The sequence below is a fragment of the Cetorhinus maximus genome, chromosome 1, assembly GCF_964194155.1.
Source record: "Cetorhinus maximus chromosome 1, sCetMax3.hap1.1, whole genome shotgun sequence".
Taxonomy (NCBI): Eukaryota; Metazoa; Chordata; class Chondrichthyes; order Lamniformes; family Cetorhinidae; genus Cetorhinus; species Cetorhinus maximus.
The window spans coordinates 143,075,544-143,093,531 of record NC_135879.1 but is presented as its reverse complement, the minus strand read 5'-3'; the positions used below and the strand labels follow the sequence as shown (position 1 = coordinate 143,093,531).

The following is a 17,988-nucleotide window of genomic DNA, read 5'->3' as shown; positions in this document are numbered from 1 at the left end:
TTTAAAAAATATATAAAACTGAGATTCAGAAAGAATTAAGCCTTTTGAATCCATGGCTACTGAAAACAGAGGGTAGGAATTACCATTGATGATGCTAACGCTAGTATGCAAATACTTAAAGCTCAGTAGTAAGATGTTAACTTTTTCCAAATAAATGATTAAAGTAGTGGATAAAGGAATAATAAAGAAATAAGTTAGAATTTGCCAGCATCCATTTCTAGTTTTGTGTGAGTTAATTTCTGGCTAAAGTATTAAGGAAATAGCTTCAGATAGTAATGAGCTCGTCGGACCAGAATGTGCCAAATTTGATTCTGAATGTGCAGTGTTGAGCACATTAATTTCAATAGGAACAGCAACTGGGGTGTTATCGTTTGCTTCAGTGTCCTGGGCTGAGGAAAGGAGGGCTGGATTATGTGCTGAGGATGGGCTCTCCACACCCCAGCACTAATGATGGGGACGAACCCATCTCCTCTTAGCTGGCTTACCCAGCTTTAAAGGGCATAGTCCGAAAAATTAATTAGTATGAGGCGGGACTTCTGTTCATCTCCAGGAAGAAATCCTGTCACAGAGCTGCCAGCTAGCTGGAGACCTGCACACTGGCAATGGCAGCATGAGTGATGGCCATTGCTGATGCTGCAGGTAAGTGGCATTCAGCAATCAATCCAGACATTTGGGTACATCTGGGATCTCACTGGGATGAGGTTGACAAATCTAGTATGGGTAGGGTGGGGGAATATTCGACGGGGTAGGGGTGGGGCATGGGGAGGCAAAACTGTGGGGAGGAACCTCCAACTGGTACTAGGGGCCTGGTAAGAGGCACTGCACCCCCCAAACTGGCCAGCAACCTGCAGGGTTAAACCTGCACATGCACCATGGAACACCGGCTTCTCCTGCCGCCCATTATATTGGAGCAGTGATAGGATGAGGCCCTTAACTGAGCATTAATTGCCCACTTAAGGGCCTCAGTTGCACCACAGGTGGACAATCTACCTGATGCTCCCCTGCCACATGTAAAATTGTGGCGGGACCAGGTGGGCTGGCGGTGCGCACATCGCTGATGGCATGGTGCCTGATTTATGGATCCACCTGCCTGTTTTCCTGCCCATGGATGGCCAGTAAAATTCAGCCCCCGGTCTCTGTCCTTAAAGAAGGGTGAACATAGAGTGAGGGCAAAATTGTCCTCGACTTGATGCCTCTGATTGAATAGCCTGATGGGAGCAACCTAAGGTCACACAAATAATAGTCAATAGCTGCTGAAATTCCAGGAACCATTTTCATGGAGTTGGTGTATTCAGGTGTGCAAGAGAGTAAATGGCGTAAAATGAAAATAAATACTAAAGAGGTTCTGGCTAATACATCCTTTTGCTTTTGTTTTTCACTATTTTGAGTGCACACAAACCTGTGTTTAGGATAACAGTTGTTACATTTTTAAAATTAATCTAGCACAGGATTTTCAGCCAGATTTGTTTAGTGGATTCCAAGAAGCAGAAAAACCAAGGGCAGTTGCAGAAAGTATTTCCATTGACTTCATTGCTTTAGGAAAATATTATAAAAAAAAACCTGTGGTAGCTTAAAAGATTTAGTGCACAGCACAAATAAAGCTCTTACATAATCCTTCATTGGTTATCTCCTGACAGCACCTATGACTCTTTGTTGGATAAGCTTAACTTGTTTTTCTGCAAAATCATACAGCATGGTTCCATGTATAAGGGAGTCAGTTCCTTTAAGTAATCTGCTTGGGTTTTATGTGTGCAAATGAATCCAGAGGACATTCTGTCCTTCTATGTGTAAGCCTATTTATTGTTGAAAATACGTTTGTGATGAAATACAAGCCTTTTCTTTGGAGCTCAGTGCTTCAGTGATTTTTTTGTACCATTCATTATGATTCTTGTTTTTGAACTAAGTAAATATTTTACAAAGTTTGCGACTAACATGCGCAAGTATTTATTATAAACGCTTGAGTTCGGCATGTTTGTCTTGCATTTTGTTCTCGTGAGTAATAAGGGAATTCCTACAGATTTAGCAGTCTTGAAGTATAAATTCTGACCTTTATGACTAAAGACTCATTGTTCAAAATTAGTCACTCAGCTTACTGAGGAAAACAAATAGTGTTAAAATAGTTCAGATGAATATCGTGGCTTTTACTTTACATTCTATTCCATAACAATATATTTCCTAATCATTACACTTTGGCATCATGACTAGTTTTGCTGATGACATGAGTGTGATTTTCTGCTATGTCGCTTATAAAATTTGTCTGTTGTCTACATTGTGACAGTTGAGATATGTTAGTTTTCTTCCTTTATCGGTGAAATGTTTTTTTTTGCTTTTCTAATTTGTTATTTTCTACTTTAATTATTCACCATACTAAAAATCTTTCTCCCCAGTTATGTCCAAGCAAAACACATTTTCTGAGCTACCGCTGCCATGTTAGTTCCTTACCTACTCCAATTCATATGCCAGGGAAGAAAACATCACCTAATAAAACACAGAAAAAAATGATCAAATTTACCATAAAATTTGCTCAACAAATCTGTCTCTCTTTTTCCCTCCCTCACAAACCTCACAATGCACCCAGCCTGGCCTTGAGCATCCTGAACTTTGGGTGCACCAGACCACACCACCTGCCTAGAAGAAGAAACCATTTTATTTTGTCCATCACCAATGCCACAGGAATCAACTAGTAACGAATAAATTCTTTGAAGTACTGTTACTGAACATCAGCGGAGGTAATATTTTCAAACATTTTAAGTTCTTACTGTTGCATGTTCTTCAGTGGTCCCACTATACACCAAATTTCCAAATGGTCAAAATACGAAGTCATTAAATGTTCATTCAAGCATATTGGTGCTCAAATTTATTTTGAGGTGAAGTTAATGGGTGTTCAAATTGTAGCCTAAGCGTACCTTTACCCTCAAGGGTGTAGAAATGTAGATCCCGTCTTGTGAGAATATACCTGTCTTATAGGTCACTAAAATACATATCATTTCCATGGCATTTGACGTTAATATTGTACTTTAATTACATTGTTATGTTTGTATTTTATAAGTGGACACAAGTCTGTAAAGTAAGGGAAAGTATGTGAAAGATACACATGATTCATTAAGGTAGATTGATAAATGCTGATACTATGTTAATTTTTTAGAATTTTAGTTTGAATTTAGTTCATTGCAGGACAATTGAAATTTCCCTTTTTTAAAAAAGTCATGCAGAGTCAGAAGTGACATTAATGTAATGGGTAAAATACTGGGATGGGGCCTTAGTATAGATTATAAAAGACTGCTTACACTGAGGCTGTGAATAATGTTTTCAGAAACTATCGGACTGTATTAACTGCTAACATTAAAGAAGGCATTTGATTAGGTACCTATACAAAATTATAAGATTAACACTGATATCAAGAGCATTCTGATAGCACCAAAATTGTTTTTTTGGCACTCGCAACAGTAGAATGATCATTCTTGTTGCCATGTTGCAGGTGCAGGACTAATTAGTACCAATTTTACTATGACGTGCAGTATTATAATGTCAGTGGGGTATGAAATGCTATTTGGAAAACATGCTTGTGAGTAGCTAGCTAATTTAGGATGAATGGGTGAAAAATTAGAGTTTCTTGTAATTAAGCATTGAAAAATGCCCCTTTTGAAGATTCTATTCTCAATTTCATTGTTAGGCAAAAGGAGTGACCTAACTTGAAACTGCTGTACCTGCTTAAGATGTGTCACTGAATTAAGGTGGAGGAGGGGAGAGAACTATTGTTTAATACCAAAATAATCTCTGTGGAGACATTACACAATTATGCTTTGTTGGACAGGTTTCAAGTGGAAAGATGTTTTCACTGGGCTATCTCAGTGATACTAGGTTGATCTTGTGACATCAAGATTCAAAATGGGCAGTGGAATGTGGTGGTGGGGGGCTGCACAAATAAACCAAAGTTTGCTAACTCTAAGAAATTTAGAAGTTTTTACCTAGAATATCAAAATTGAGAGCCTGTTGTTTAGATTTTACTTCTATAATTCTACCTTTTTTAAAAAAAATTGTTTTTATGTTTTACTTTATATATTTTTGTATCCTCCAGTGGCCTGCTTTATCCTTAATTGTGTAAGAGCTTCCTCCCCAACCCTGACAGAGTTGATGACTAAATCTAGATTTGTTATTTTGATACTTGTTATTGAGCATGCACTCAATGAAACTATCCTGTATTTTGCCTTTGTTGGACAGCTTGATGGCTATATGTTTTTGTATATAGTTTTTCTTTACATAATTAGGTGGTGGCAGGAGCAGAAGAGGTTTATTGCAAGCTTGCCTCCAGTTATTTTCCCCCTGTTTCATAGTGAAGGATATTTAATAACGCAGAGTGGAATATTTTTCATTTCAGGCACAGTGTTGGTATTGAGCACTCCCAGGACTGGTATAACACTAGACATAGAATAAAGCTCTTTATACATTGTCCCTACTTCAAGAACACATTTTTATTTCCAGTTTCTACACAAACAATTATTGGTCTGAGTGACATTGCCAGTTAGGAATAGTTTCTGCTGTGACTGTATGCGCACAAGGAATTTGAATAAACTTACCCAAACGCATTTTACACAGGACCATTAAAGCAGGCATGAAGAGAAGTCTTCCATTTTATCACTTTGAGCTAAATTTAAATTCAGCTCTCAGAGGTGAAGAGCCAGGGTCTGACCCCTTCTGCACATTTGGTTTTCCAACCTTTGGATTCTGCACACTTCATGGAGGATCTCAAATTATTGGATATATAAGGATATATTTGCATCCCTTAACACCTTTAAGGTGTTTTCTTTCCTCTGGCCCACTTCTGTAGAACAGCACCCTGCCACCCACCCCCGCCTTCCCCTGTTCCAGTCCTACCTATCCCAATCTAGCTAGTATACCTCCAATGGCTCTCCTTTTTATGCTCATATGGGCACCTCTGGTGTGCCCCAAGATTCAATATATAAACATCTTAAAACAGAGACACTGACATCATGCCATCAAGCCCACCATATCCAATCAATGATATAACTTCATACATTGTTCATACATTCATACCTAACCATGCTATCTCCTGAAAAGCAAAAACTTACAGCTGATTCTGGAAAACATTGGGAAACTCCTTTCTGACTTGTAAAGGAAATCAAGCAAGGTCTGAGAGACAGTGATAGCCCATGGCCTGCTTAATTGCAACAATCAACCCATCCCCTACATAATTCTAATCCAATTTTAAAAATAATGCCATGTTGTAACACAATTACTCTTGGCTAATAGCATACGTCAACGTACCTCAAAATCTTGTCCCACAAGTGAAAACGTAGCCCTCCTGAAATTGGGTGCTAACACTAGATTATCAGTCATTCAAGAAGGAAATAGGGAGAGTACAGGGCCAACATATTCCAATAAAGATAACGGGTGGGACCAACAAATTCAAGGAACCCTGGATGTCTAGGGATATACAGGATTAGATAAAGAGAAAAAGGGAGGCTTACGGCAGATACCAAAGACTTAAAACAGCAGAAGCCCCAGAGGAGTATAGAATGTGTAGGGGGAACTTAAAAAGGAAATTAGGAGAGCAAAAATGGGGCATGAAAAAACATTGGCAGGTAAAATAAAAGAAAATCCAAAGTTATGTTACAAGTACATTAAGAGGATAACTAGGGAAAGAGTAGGGCCCATTAGGACCATAGTGGTAATTTGTGTGTGGAGCCGGAAGACGTAGGTAGGGTTCTAAATAAATACTTTGTGTCGGTGTTCACAAGTGAGAAGGATGACGTGGGTATGGAAATCAGGCAGAAAGACTGTGATATAATTAAAGAAATTAGCATAGAAAAGGAGGAGGTTCTAAGTGGTCTGGCGGGCTTAAAAGTAGATAAATCTCCGGGCCTGGATGAAATGCATCCCAGGCTGTTGAGTGAGGCAAGGGAGGAGATAGCAGGGGTGCTGGCAATAATTTTCAATGCCTCTCTAGCCACAGGAGGCCAGAGGACTGGAAGACAGCCAATGTGGTACCGTTATTCAAGAAGGGAGGAAGGGATAAACCAGGGAACTTCAGGCCAGTCAGTCTAACCTCAGTGGTGGGGAAACTATTGGAAGGAATTCTGAAGGACAGAATTAATCTACTTGGAGAGGCAGGGATTAATCAAGGACAGTCAGCATGGTTTTGTTAAGGGGAGGTCATGTCTGACCAATTTGATTGAATTTTTTGAAGAGGTGACCAGGTGTGTACATGAGGGCAATGCATTTGACGTAGTCTACTTAGACTTTAGCAAGGCTTTTGATAAGGTCCCGTATGGGAGACTGATACCGAAGATAAGAGCCCATGGGATCCAAGGCAATTTGGAAAATTGGATCCAGAATTGGCTGAGTGGCAGGAAGCAGAGGGTGATGGTCGAGGGGTGTTTTTGTGACTGGATGCCTGTGTCCAGTGGGGTTCCACAGGGATCGGTGTTGGGTCCCTTGCTGTTTGTGGTATATATAAACGATTTAGACTTGAATGTAGGAGAATTGATCAGGAAGTTTGTGGATGACAAATTGGCGGGGTGGTAAATAGTGAGGAGGATAGCCTTAGATGACAGGAGGATATATACGGGCTGGTCAGATGGGCTGATCAGTGGCAAATGGAATTTAATCCGGATAAGTGTGAGGTGATGCACTGGGGCAGGACAAACAAGGCACGGGAATAAACGATGAGTGGTAGGACCCTGGGAAGTATCGAGGATCAGTGGGACCTCGGTGTGCGTGTCCACCGGTCCTTTAAGGTAGCAGGACAGGTAGATAAGGTGGTTAAGAAGGCATATGGGATACTTGTCTTCATTAGCTGAGGCATAGAATATAAGAACAGGGAGATTATGCTGCAACTGTATAAAACGCTGGTTAGGCCACAGCTAGAGTATTGTGTGCAGTTCTGGAATCTGCAATATAGGAAGGATGTGATTGCACTAGAGAGAGTGCAGAAGAGATTTACTAGGATGTTGCCTGGGCTGGAGAGTTTTAGTTATGACGAGAGATTGGATAGATGGGTTATTTTCTCTGGAGCAGAGATGATTGAAGTGTATAAAATTATGAGGGACATAGATAGGGTAGACAGGAAGAAACTTTTCCTCTTGGTGGAGGGATCAATAACCAGGAGGCATAGATTTAAGGTAAGGGGCAGGAGGTTTGGAGGGGATGTGAGGAAGAATTTTTTCACCCAGAGGGTGGTGGGAATCTGGAACTCACTGCCTGAAAGGCTGGTAGAGGCAGAAACCCTCATTACATTTAAGAAGTATTTAGACGTGCACTTATATGCCATGGCATACAAGGCTATGGGCCTATGCTGAAAAATGGGATTAGAATAGTTAGGTACTTGTTTGACCGGTGCAGACTTGATAGGCCGAAGGGCCTTTTTCTGTGCAGTAGACCACTATGACTCTTTGACTATGATTATCATTAAGTCATCTCAGCAATTGAAATCCAACAAAGTAATGATTTCTGTTGCCTAGAGTTGGTATACTATCTTTGGATTTCTAAGTATTAAGATGATGTATTTTCTAGTACTCCCCCTGACATTGAATAAGAAAACATCAGTAATACTGTTGACGATAAATGCAGTTTTGCATCACTCCCCAGCTGGCTGCACCACTTAATGTACAGATTGTTGAAAGCCTGCGTAATGTCAACATTATACTCTTCTAATCATTTAATTTGTTTGCAACGTTCCTTTATCTCGCTGTTTGTTATCTTGGATGCTCATAACATATGCCAAGTAAGATCCTTGGGTCAACCATAGAAGTTTGACAAAGCAGCCCACTTGATTGGCGCCCCATCTACCGCTTTAAACATTTAATTCCTTATACTGCCAGTGGAACATGAATGCACTGTGTACCATCTACAAGATACATTGCTGCAACTTGCCAAGGTTTCTTTGACAGCACCTTCCAAACCTGTGACCTCTACCACCCAAAAGAACAAAGGCAGCAGGTGCATAGGAATACCACCACCTCCAAATTGCATACCAACCTGACTTGGATCTATATCACCTGTTCCTTCATTGTCACTGAGTCAAAATTTTGGAACTCTCTACCTGACAACACCACCTTCTCAAGGGCAATTAGGGATGGGCAATAATTGCTGGCATTACCAGTGATGCCCACATCCCATGAACAAATAAAAAACACCACGCTGTGCTGCACACAATGATTCAACTCCCTCCTGATGATTATTATCCTCTTTTTAATATTGTAATTATGTCCTTTTTTAAACAAATAAAGCTGCATGCCCTACTTTCTTAAGAAAAGGTTGGATCACAATCCTGTATTAACTTTCATTTGCATGTCTATTTATCACTAGTTTCAGAAACCTATTTCATCAGTTTTGCCCTTGATCTCCTCATGTACATTTTCGTCCTCGGCAACATTATCATTTAAGCAGAAGGTAATCACAAATATGCACACTGATGATACTCAGCTTTACTTCTTATTCCATTACTGTTGCATTATTTATCCAACAGCTGTGGCTCAGTGGCAGCACAACATCTCAGAGTTAGAAGGTTATGGGTTCAGAAACCTGAGCACAAAATCTAGATGGACGCTGTAGTGCAGTACTGAGCGAGTGCTGCACTGTTGAAGATGCCACTTTTTGATGAGACTTTAAACAAGGTCCGGAATGCCCTCTCAGGAGGACATAAATTTTCCCATAGAACTGTTTGAAGAAGAGTAAGGGAGTTCTTCCTAGTGTCCTTGCCAATATTTATCCCTCAATCAACATTACAAAAACAGATCATCTTGCCTATGCACAAATTAGTGAATGAGTTTCCTACATTGCAATAGTAACTACGTTTTAGAAATACTTCATTGTTTGAGATGTCCTGTGGTTGTTAATGGCACGATATAAACTCAAGTCGTTTATTTGTTGCATCAGCTGTACCTATTGCTGTACTCTCACCAACACTTGTGCTTTTGTTGCAGGGCACCAATGCCTCTGCTCTGGAGAAAGACATCGGTCCAGAGCAGTTCCCAATCAATGAACACTACTTTGGTTTGGTCAATGTAAGTTTATTACACTTTCTGAAGTAACTAATACAAAGTTGTGTATAGGTTGAACTTAAAAAGAAGTAGCTGTTTGAAGCTCGGAAAATTTGGTCATATCTCACCGTTATTTTTGTCCTTCCCGGAGAACGATCCTATATTGGTGAACTTGAAATATTGGGGACGTTTTCATTAGAAAACAGGAGACTATGGGGTGATTCAATAGAGGTTTTTAAAATTATGAAATAATTAGACAGAGAAACAACCGTATCCAATAATTGAGGTGACTAGACAAGGAAACATAGATACAATAGCAGCAAATGCCACAAGACCTGGACAATATCCAGGCTTGGGCTGACAGGTGGCAAGTAACATTGGTGCCACATAAGTACCAGGCAATGACCATCTCCAACAAGAGAGAATCAAACCATCTTCCCTTGACATTCAACAGCATTACCATCTCTGAATCCCCCACTAGCAACACCTTGGGGGTTACCATTGATCAGAAACTGAACTAGACTAGCCATATAAAGTCAGTGGCTACAAGAGCAGGTCAGAGGCTAGGAATGCTGTGGTGAGTAACTCACCTGCTGACTCCCCAAAGTCTGTCCACCACATACAAGGCACAAGTCAGGAGTGTGATGGAATACACTCCACTTGCCTGGATGAGTGCAGCTCCAACAACACTCAAGAAGCTTGACACCATCCAGGACAAAGCAGTCTGCTTGATTAGCAACAATACCACAAACATTCACTCCCTCCACCACCGGTGCACAGTGGCAGCAGTGTGGACCATCTAAATGATGCACTGCAGAAACTCACCAAGGCTCCTTAGGCAGCACCTTCAAAACCATGACCGCTACCATCTAGAAGGACAAGGGCAGCAGATAGATGGGAGCATCATCACCTGGAAGTTTCTCTCCAAGTCACTCACCATCCTGACTTGGAGACGTATCGCTGTTCCTTCACTGTTGCTGGGTCAAAATCCTGGAACTCCCTCCCTAACAGCACTGTGGGTGTGCTTACACCACAGGGATGCAGCGGTTCAAGACGGCAGCTCACCACCACCTTTTCAAGGGAAATTAGAAAAAAAGAGATTTAGAACCAAGAGCAGGAGAAACCTCTCAGAGCTCTAAACTGGTGGAATGCAGCATTAGTGACCGAAGGAGAGATCATGGCCATATTTAAGAATAGGTTGTTCGCGGAAATGGCAATAAAAGGACATGGAACGAGGAGCACTATTTCGGTAGAGGAATAACATTACGTATTGATTGTTTCATATATTTCATTTTGTGTTACAATTTCTATGTAACACTATGGTTGGAAAATGTGAATAAAGCTTTTTATTTCTCTTCTGAAACCTGAGAAAAATCTAGGGGTTTACCTTGTGTTTTGGGTACAACCAGGAAATTGTGCCCAAAACCTCTTTGGAATTGCGTTGGTTAGATCATAGTTCAAGCTTCCGATAAAATTAGTTTGCAATCACAAATATAAAATCTTCAATGACCCAGTCCAGTTGGAGAGTGTAATAAAACATAACCTTTTCTTTCCATTGAGAAGCATTCCTTGGTGAAAGGGCTGAACAGCATAGATATTAAGAAGCTGTTTCTGCTGGCTGGGGAGTCCAGAATGCATGGGCACAGTCTTGGGACAAGGGATCGATGATTTAGGATTGAGATGAGTAATTTCTTTACTCAGAAGATTGTGAATCTTTGAAATTCTCTACCCCAGAGGTTCATGAGTGCTTCATCATTGAGTTTATTCAAGGCCAAAATAGAAACATAATTGATCTTGGAATCAAGGGATGTGTGGCATGGGTGGGAAAGTGAAGTTGAGGCAGAAGGTCAATCATGATCATATTGAATGGTGGAGCAGTCTCCAGGTACTGAATGGCCTTCTCTGGCTCTGATTTCTTGTATCCTTCTGTTCCTGTTGGCAGCTTTCCATCTCGTGAGATGATGGTTTGTGCCATGGTGGTCAACTGTTAGGTATCTCCTGCTTTGGCTAAGGAGACCCGCTCTGGAATGGCAGTCTCTGTCTTCCTCTGCAGCAAATATGACAGCAGGTTGATAAGGCACACAACTTGCTGACCTCTGTTTTCCCTGGGCCTTCTTCTCAGCTCTCTGCTAAGCTCTCTGCTTCTGCTGGCCTCTTCCAATGCCACTCCAACCAGTCAGCCTCCAGAGGTCACAGCTGTCAGTGACTGTCCACCATCTTCATATCTTGCTTGCAGGTGTCCTTTTAGCTGAAGAATGGAGGCTCGGTAGGTTGTGACCCAGTGGCCTGTTCACCATGCAGTAGGTTTTTGGGTATACAGCCATCATCCATCCAAAGAATGTGGCTGAGCCAATACTGATGTCACTGGCTTAACAATGAGTGTATGTTGATGGAATTGGCACTCTTTTTGAGTTGGTGACCTTGTCTTGCCACGAGATGCCGAGGATAAGTCTGAGGTAGCGAAAGTGGAAACTGTTCAGCCTTTTTCCCTGCCTAGCGTATGCTGTCCAGGTCTCACCACTGTAGAGGAATGCACTGAGGACACATAGTGGTGTTCTCGTTCAAGTTGCTGTTATTCCATGTGCTCCTACTCAGCTTGGCATAACAGCTGCAGCTTTTCGTCAAGTGTCAGATTATGGGGCCTAGATATTTGGAGCTACCAACAACATTGTGTCACATTGTAAATGCTGATAGATGACCGTATGGCAACATACTGGACCATAATATTTGTCTTCCTGATGCTGATGGTCAGAAACAAACTCTTGATGGGCATGAGAGAGTCTGACCATTTGCCACTGCAAGTGTTCCTCAGTATGGAATGCTAGTGCAGAATCATCAGTCTAGAGCAACTCTCTGATGAGGACTTGTTGCACATTTTTATTGGATCTCAGGCCAGCTGAACAGCTTTCCATCAGTTCTGGTACGTAAGTAGATACTCTGTAGATAAACTGAAGGCATATGACAGCAGCAAATTGAAGAATATACCAAAGAGTGTGTGCCAGAACACATCTGTTTGACTCCACAGCAGGTCTCAAAGGGTTCTGGTATTGCCCTCTCATAGCTGACCTTACCCATCATGTTGTCATAGAAAGAGGAGACCATATTGAGCAGCTTCATCGGGTAGCCAATTTTCTCCAGTAGGTTAAAGAGACTGCCTCTGCTCACATGGACAAATGTCTTGGTGAGATCGCTGAAGGCAATATATGGTGTGTTCTCTTGGTCACAGCATTTCTCTTGCAGCTGCCGGACTGAGAAGAATATGTCATTTATCGATCTTCCTGTTCTGAAACCATACTGGGATTCAGAGTAGATTCATTCAGCCAGGATCTGCAGTCTGATAAAGGCAACATGGGCAAATACTTTTACCGATAATGCTCAGCGGGGAGATGCCTCAGTAGTTGAGTAATCACTGCAGTTGCTTGTGTTCTTTGTATCATGCATGTCCTGGGACACTGCCCTCTCCCTCCAGCAGAGGCGAGAGAAACTTATGCAGATGCTGCAGCAATGTCAGTTTCCCATGCTGAGTGAGTTCAAGCAGTATAGCATCAGCATCAAGGGCAGAATTTTTGCTGAGCCGGCGGATGCGCCCAACCCACTCGAATGTAAAATAGTGCATGATGGCATCTGGTGAGCGTCCCGACATCATTGCACGATATTCCAGTTGGCAGACGCGCGATAAACTTGGAAGCACACCCGCCGACAATTAAGGTGGCAATTAAGCCCATTAATGGCGCAATTAACAGATTTTTCGTTGCCCGTCCAACGTTATGGTTGGTGAGCAGGTGAATCGGCCAGGCGGCCTTTGCATTTTTCAGGAAATCTCATCCACAGGCGGGATGAGGTTTCCGTGATAAATTAAAATAAATTTCTGTGGACAGCGCTTTCATTACCTACAATTTCAGCTGACTGATTATGAAGCTTGGATGCTTTTTTCCGGTTTCTGTGACCTTTATTTTAGGTTGTTCAGGTCTTCAGTTCCTTGAGGCAGGTCTTTGCCTTCAGGGAGCTTTGCTGTGAGTGCTTGCCCGCACCCTCGATGACTTCAGCGCTTGCCGTCCTCCTGCCCCCACCCTGGCAGCGCTGAGCCTTTCAGCACGTGAATCATGCTGGCTGGCTGTTAATTGGCCAGATAGCGTGAATTTGCAGTTGGATGCCGATCGCGGTCGGCGGTCCATTCCCCAGCTAATCTCGCACCCGCCGACCTAAAATTCCTGCTCCTAGAGTTTTTGCCTATAGCAAGCGAGTTAGTAGCTTTTTTAAATTCATTTATGGGATGTGGGCATCGCTGCCTAGGCCAGTATTTATTGCCTCTCCCTAATTGAGCTACCTTCCTGAACCGCTGCAGTCCCTGTGGTGTAGGTGCATCCATAGTGCTATTAGGGAGGGAGTTCCAGGATTTTCCCAATGACAGTGAAGGAACGGCAAAATATTTCCAACTCAGGATGGTGAGTGACATGAAGGGGAACTTCCATGTGGTGGTATTCCTATTTATCTGCTGCCCTTGTCCTTCTAGATAGTAGTGGTTGTGGGTTTGGAAGGCGCTGCCTAAACAGCCTTGATGAGTTTCTGCAATGCGTCTTGTAGATGGTACACACGGCTGCCACTGTTTGTCGGTGGTAAAGGGAGTGAATGTTTGTGGATAGGGTGCTAATCAAGCGGGATGCTTTGTTCTGGATGGTGACGAGCTTCTTAAGTATTGTTAGGACTGCACTCATCCAAACAAGTGGGGAGTGTTCTATCCCACTCCTGACTTGCGCCTTGCAGATGGTGGACATGCTTTGGGGAGTCAGGAGGTGTTACTGCAGAATTCCCCGCTCTGACCTGCTCTTGTAGTCACAGTATTTAAATGGCTGGTCCAATTCAGATTTTGATCAATGGTAACCCCCATTGTGCTAATAGTGGAGTATTCAGAGATGGTAATGCCATGAATGCAATGGAGAAATGGTTAGATTCTCACTTGTTGGAGATGGTCATTGTCTGGCAATCATGTGACATGAACGTTACTTGCCACTTATCAGCCCAAGCCTGAATATTGCCCAGGTCTTGCTGCATATGGACATGGACTGCATCAGTATCTAAGGAGTCGCAAATGGTGTTGAATGCTATGCGTTCATCAGCGAACATCCCTCCCCTCTTATGATGAGAGGGATGGTCATTGATGAAGCAGCTGAAGATGGCTGGGCCTAGGTCACTATCCTGAGTGATGTACTGGGACTGAAATAATTGACCTCCAACATCCATAACCATCTCCCTTTGTGCTAGGTGTGACTCCAACCAGTGGAGAGCTTTCCCCCTGATTCCCATTGACTTCAGTTTTGCTAGGGCTCCTTGTTGTCGCTCTGTTGAATGCTGCCATGGTATCAAGGGCAGTCACTCTCACCTCACCTCTGGAATTCAGCCCTTTTGTCCATGTTTGAACCAAGGCTGTAATGAGGTCAGGAGCAGAATAGGCCTGGCAGAACCCAAAATGAGTGGCAGTGAGCAGGTTGTGTAAGTGCTGCTTGATAGCACTGTCGACGACACCTGTCGTCACTTTGCTGATGATTGAGTAGACTGATGGGGCGATAGTTGGCTGAGTTGGATTTGTCCTGTTGCATGTTCACATGGAGTGAGCAGAAGTGGCTGAAGACTGCTACCTGTGATTCTGGCCACCTCAGTTGGAGGCCAGGTTGTATCATGCACTTCTGGCTGAAGGTGGCTGCGAATGCTTCAGTCTTGTTTTTTGCACTAATGTGCTGGGCTCCCCCATCATTGGAAATATCTGTGGAGCTTCCTCCTCCAGTTAGTTGTTTCATTGTCCGCCACCATTCGCAACGTATTTTGCAGGACTGTAGAGCTTAGATCTGCTCTGTTGGTTAAGGGGAATCACTTCATGTCTATTGCATGCTGTTTCCACTGTTTGGTATGCAAGTGGTCCTGTATTGTAGCTTCACCAGGTTGACACCTCCATTTTTAGGTATGCCTGATGCTGCTCCTGGCATGCCCTCCTGCACCCTTCATTGAACCAGGTTGATCCCTAACTTGATGATAATGATAAAGTGGAGAATATGCTGGGCCATGAGCTTACAGATTGTGGTTGAATACAATTCTGCTGCTGCTGATGGCCCATTGTGTCTCCTGTATGCCCAGTTTTGAGTTGCTATATCTGTTTGAAATTTATCTAATTTAGCATGGTAATAGTGCCACACCACACAATGGAGGGTTTCCTCAGTGTGAAGATGGGTTTTTGTCTCCACAAGGATCGTGTGGTGATCCCTCTTATGAATACTGTCATGGACAGATGCATCTGTGACAGATAGATTGGTGAGGACAAGGTCAAGCAGGTTTTTCCCTCATGTTGGTTCCCTCACCACCAGCTGCAGATCCAGTCTGGCAGCTACGCCCTTCAAGGCTTGGCCAGCTCGGTCAGCAGTGGTATACTGAACCACTCTTGGAATGGACATTGCAGACCCCAACCCAGAGTACATTCTGCATCCTTTCCACCCTTGGTGCATATTCCAATTGGTGTTCAACATGGAGGAGTACTCATTCATCTGCTGGGGGAGGGGGGCAGTAGGTTATAATCAGCAAGAGGTTTCCTTGCCCATGTTTGACCTGATGTCATGAGACTTCATGGGGTCTGCAGTCAATGTTGAGGACTCTTAGGGCAACACTTGTCTGACTCTATACCACTGTGCTGCTACCTCAGGTAGGTCTTTCCTACCAGTGAGACAGGACATACCCAGGGATGGTGATGGTGGTGTCTGGAACATAGTCATACTCACGAAATCATACCTGATCGATAATATCAAGCTGTTGCTTGACTAGTCTATGTGACAGCGCTCCCAATTTTGGCACAAGCCTGTAGATGTGAGTAAGGAGGACTTTGCAGGGTCGACAGGGCTGGGTGGTGTGCTGTTGCCATTTCCAGTGCCCAGGTTAATGCCAGGTGGTCCGTCAGGTTTCATTCTTTTTGACCGTGTGGCGATTTCATACAACTGAGTGGCTTGCTAAGCCATTTCAGAGGGCAGTTAAGAGTCAACCACATTACTGTGGTTCTGGAGTCACATGTAGGCCAGACCAGGTAAGGATGGCTGATTTCCTTTCCTAAAGGGCATTAATGAACTAGATGGGGTTTTACAATAATCAACAATGGTTTCATGGTCACCATTAAGGAAACTAGTTTTTAATTCCAGATTTATTAACTGAATTTAAATTCCACCAACTTCCTTGGTGGGATTTGGACCCATGTCCCCCAGGCATTAGCTTGAACCTCTGGATTACTAGTCCAGTGACAATACCAATATGCCACTCCCTCCCCTCACCCCCACACATGCAGTGTGCAGGGTCATGGGCATGTGGACACACCCTGGCACTCATGAACCAAACTTCCAGCCAAGGGAGAATAGCTCCACTGCCTTGTGGAAACCTCCAGAGAGCTGAAAGCTAAGAGAGTAAACCCTGACAAAAAATATCTGATGTGCAGCCCAAAGGCAGACTGATGTCTAAATATGTCATCCTTCCAGCAGTTCCTGCAACCATACTGTTGCCAAACAGTGCTTTGTACTCCTTTGGACTCAACCGGGGGGATGAAGACCCTGACGCTTGAGTAGCCCAAAGTCTCCATAAATTTTGCACTGGTTTGCACCCTGGAGAGGATACTCCAGTATTGCTGCAGAGCACTAACACAACACTGGAGACAACAGTTACAAGTGATAAGCCTAGCTCAATTAACATAGAGAGTGGGTGCTACAGGCTGTCTCCAATGGTGGGAGGGACCATTGTGTCCCATTGGTCAACCACCACCCACCTCAAGTCAGACAGACACTTTGAGTAGTAAGGTGCTGACCTGGCATAGCTCATCTCCTTAATGGGTGCTTGGAGCTTAGAATTTCTGCTCAACAAGTGAACTGAATCCATGGCACCAAGCAAACAATCAAAACAAATGGAAAGAAAGACGATACCATCATTTTGATTAGCAAGCTGAAGCGTCAGGACCATGAACACAAGACTAACAGACAACTTGCAGTTGGTCAATAACACGCACAAGTTGGCCATGATCGAAATTAGATAGGCTGAACATTGATGTAGCATCCCTGCAGGAGACCAGGTTCACCGAGAGCGGATCATTGAAAGAAAAACATTACACGTTCAATTGACAGGGGAAAAGAGGGAACGCGTAAGCGAGGTGTAGGCTTCACTGTAAGGAAATTGCTACACTCGATGATATACCCTCCGACAAGTGGTTCAGAATGTGTTCTCTCCATCCACCTCTCAACTCAAACAGGGCCAGTTAACCTCATAAATATCTGTGCTCCATTACAGAGGCGAAAGGCCAGTACTAACTGGATATCAAACACAAATCTGAATCAATGTGAATTAATAGGCAAATCACGGTCAGTACAAACTATAAATTGCACATGGAATAGCTGATCCACTCTGCTTGGTCCCAATTTCAGCCACAGTTCTTCCAAGCAGAATTTCAGACCCTTTCCTTCAAGCACTTAACCAATTCTCTGCAGGCAACAGCTTTTGGAAAAGAGCGTTCTGCCCATGCAATCTTGCCAATATGGCACACTTCTTTCCGGAATCTTCTCAATTCTCAGTTTCTATAGGTAGTGGTAGCATAGATACAGCAGAACTGCAACCTCTCTCCAGCTCTGCTATCTTCTTTGCATCTATATGCCACACAGCATTCATAGTTTAACTTCCATCCTGTGGGTTCTGAGAGAAGCTTGACACTTCTACCAGCAAAATCCCCAAGTCAGAACATCTTTACCTACAAAGGGATTTCAACACCAGAATGGGCGCAGACCAGGAGGCATGGTTCTCCTGCCTCGGAAATCATGGCTTAGGAAAGATATGAGAATGGACAGAAACTACTTGAACTTTGCTGCTGCCATGAGCTTTGAGTAACTAAAACTTTCTTTTCAGAACAAACCACCCCACAAAGGTGTCCTGGAGATATCCAAGATCAGGGAATTGGCACTAGCTGCAACTGATCATC

At 43.1% G+C, this 17,988-nt stretch overlaps 1 protein-coding gene across 5 annotated transcripts in view; it reads left to right on the top strand.

The window, feature by feature from the left end:
- The window catches only part of usp46 (ubiquitin specific peptidase 46), an 87,417-nt gene that overhangs the window by 21,283 nt on the left and 48,146 nt on the right, over window positions 1-17,988 (top strand). For 4 of the 5 annotated variants that reach the window (XR_013577420.1, XM_078547815.1, XM_078547808.1 and 1 more), the window contains one exon: window positions 8,946-9,026. Coding sequence is in view for 2 of the 5 variants with exons in the window: in XM_078547815.1 (XP_078403941.1) it covers window positions 8,946-9,026 (81 nt within the window). In the remaining 3 variants the exon portion in view is untranslated. Of the gene's footprint in view, window positions 1-2,578; window positions 2,730-8,945; window positions 9,027-17,988 lie in introns of all 5 variants that reach the window. The other variant, XM_078547828.1, reaches the window with a different exon arrangement.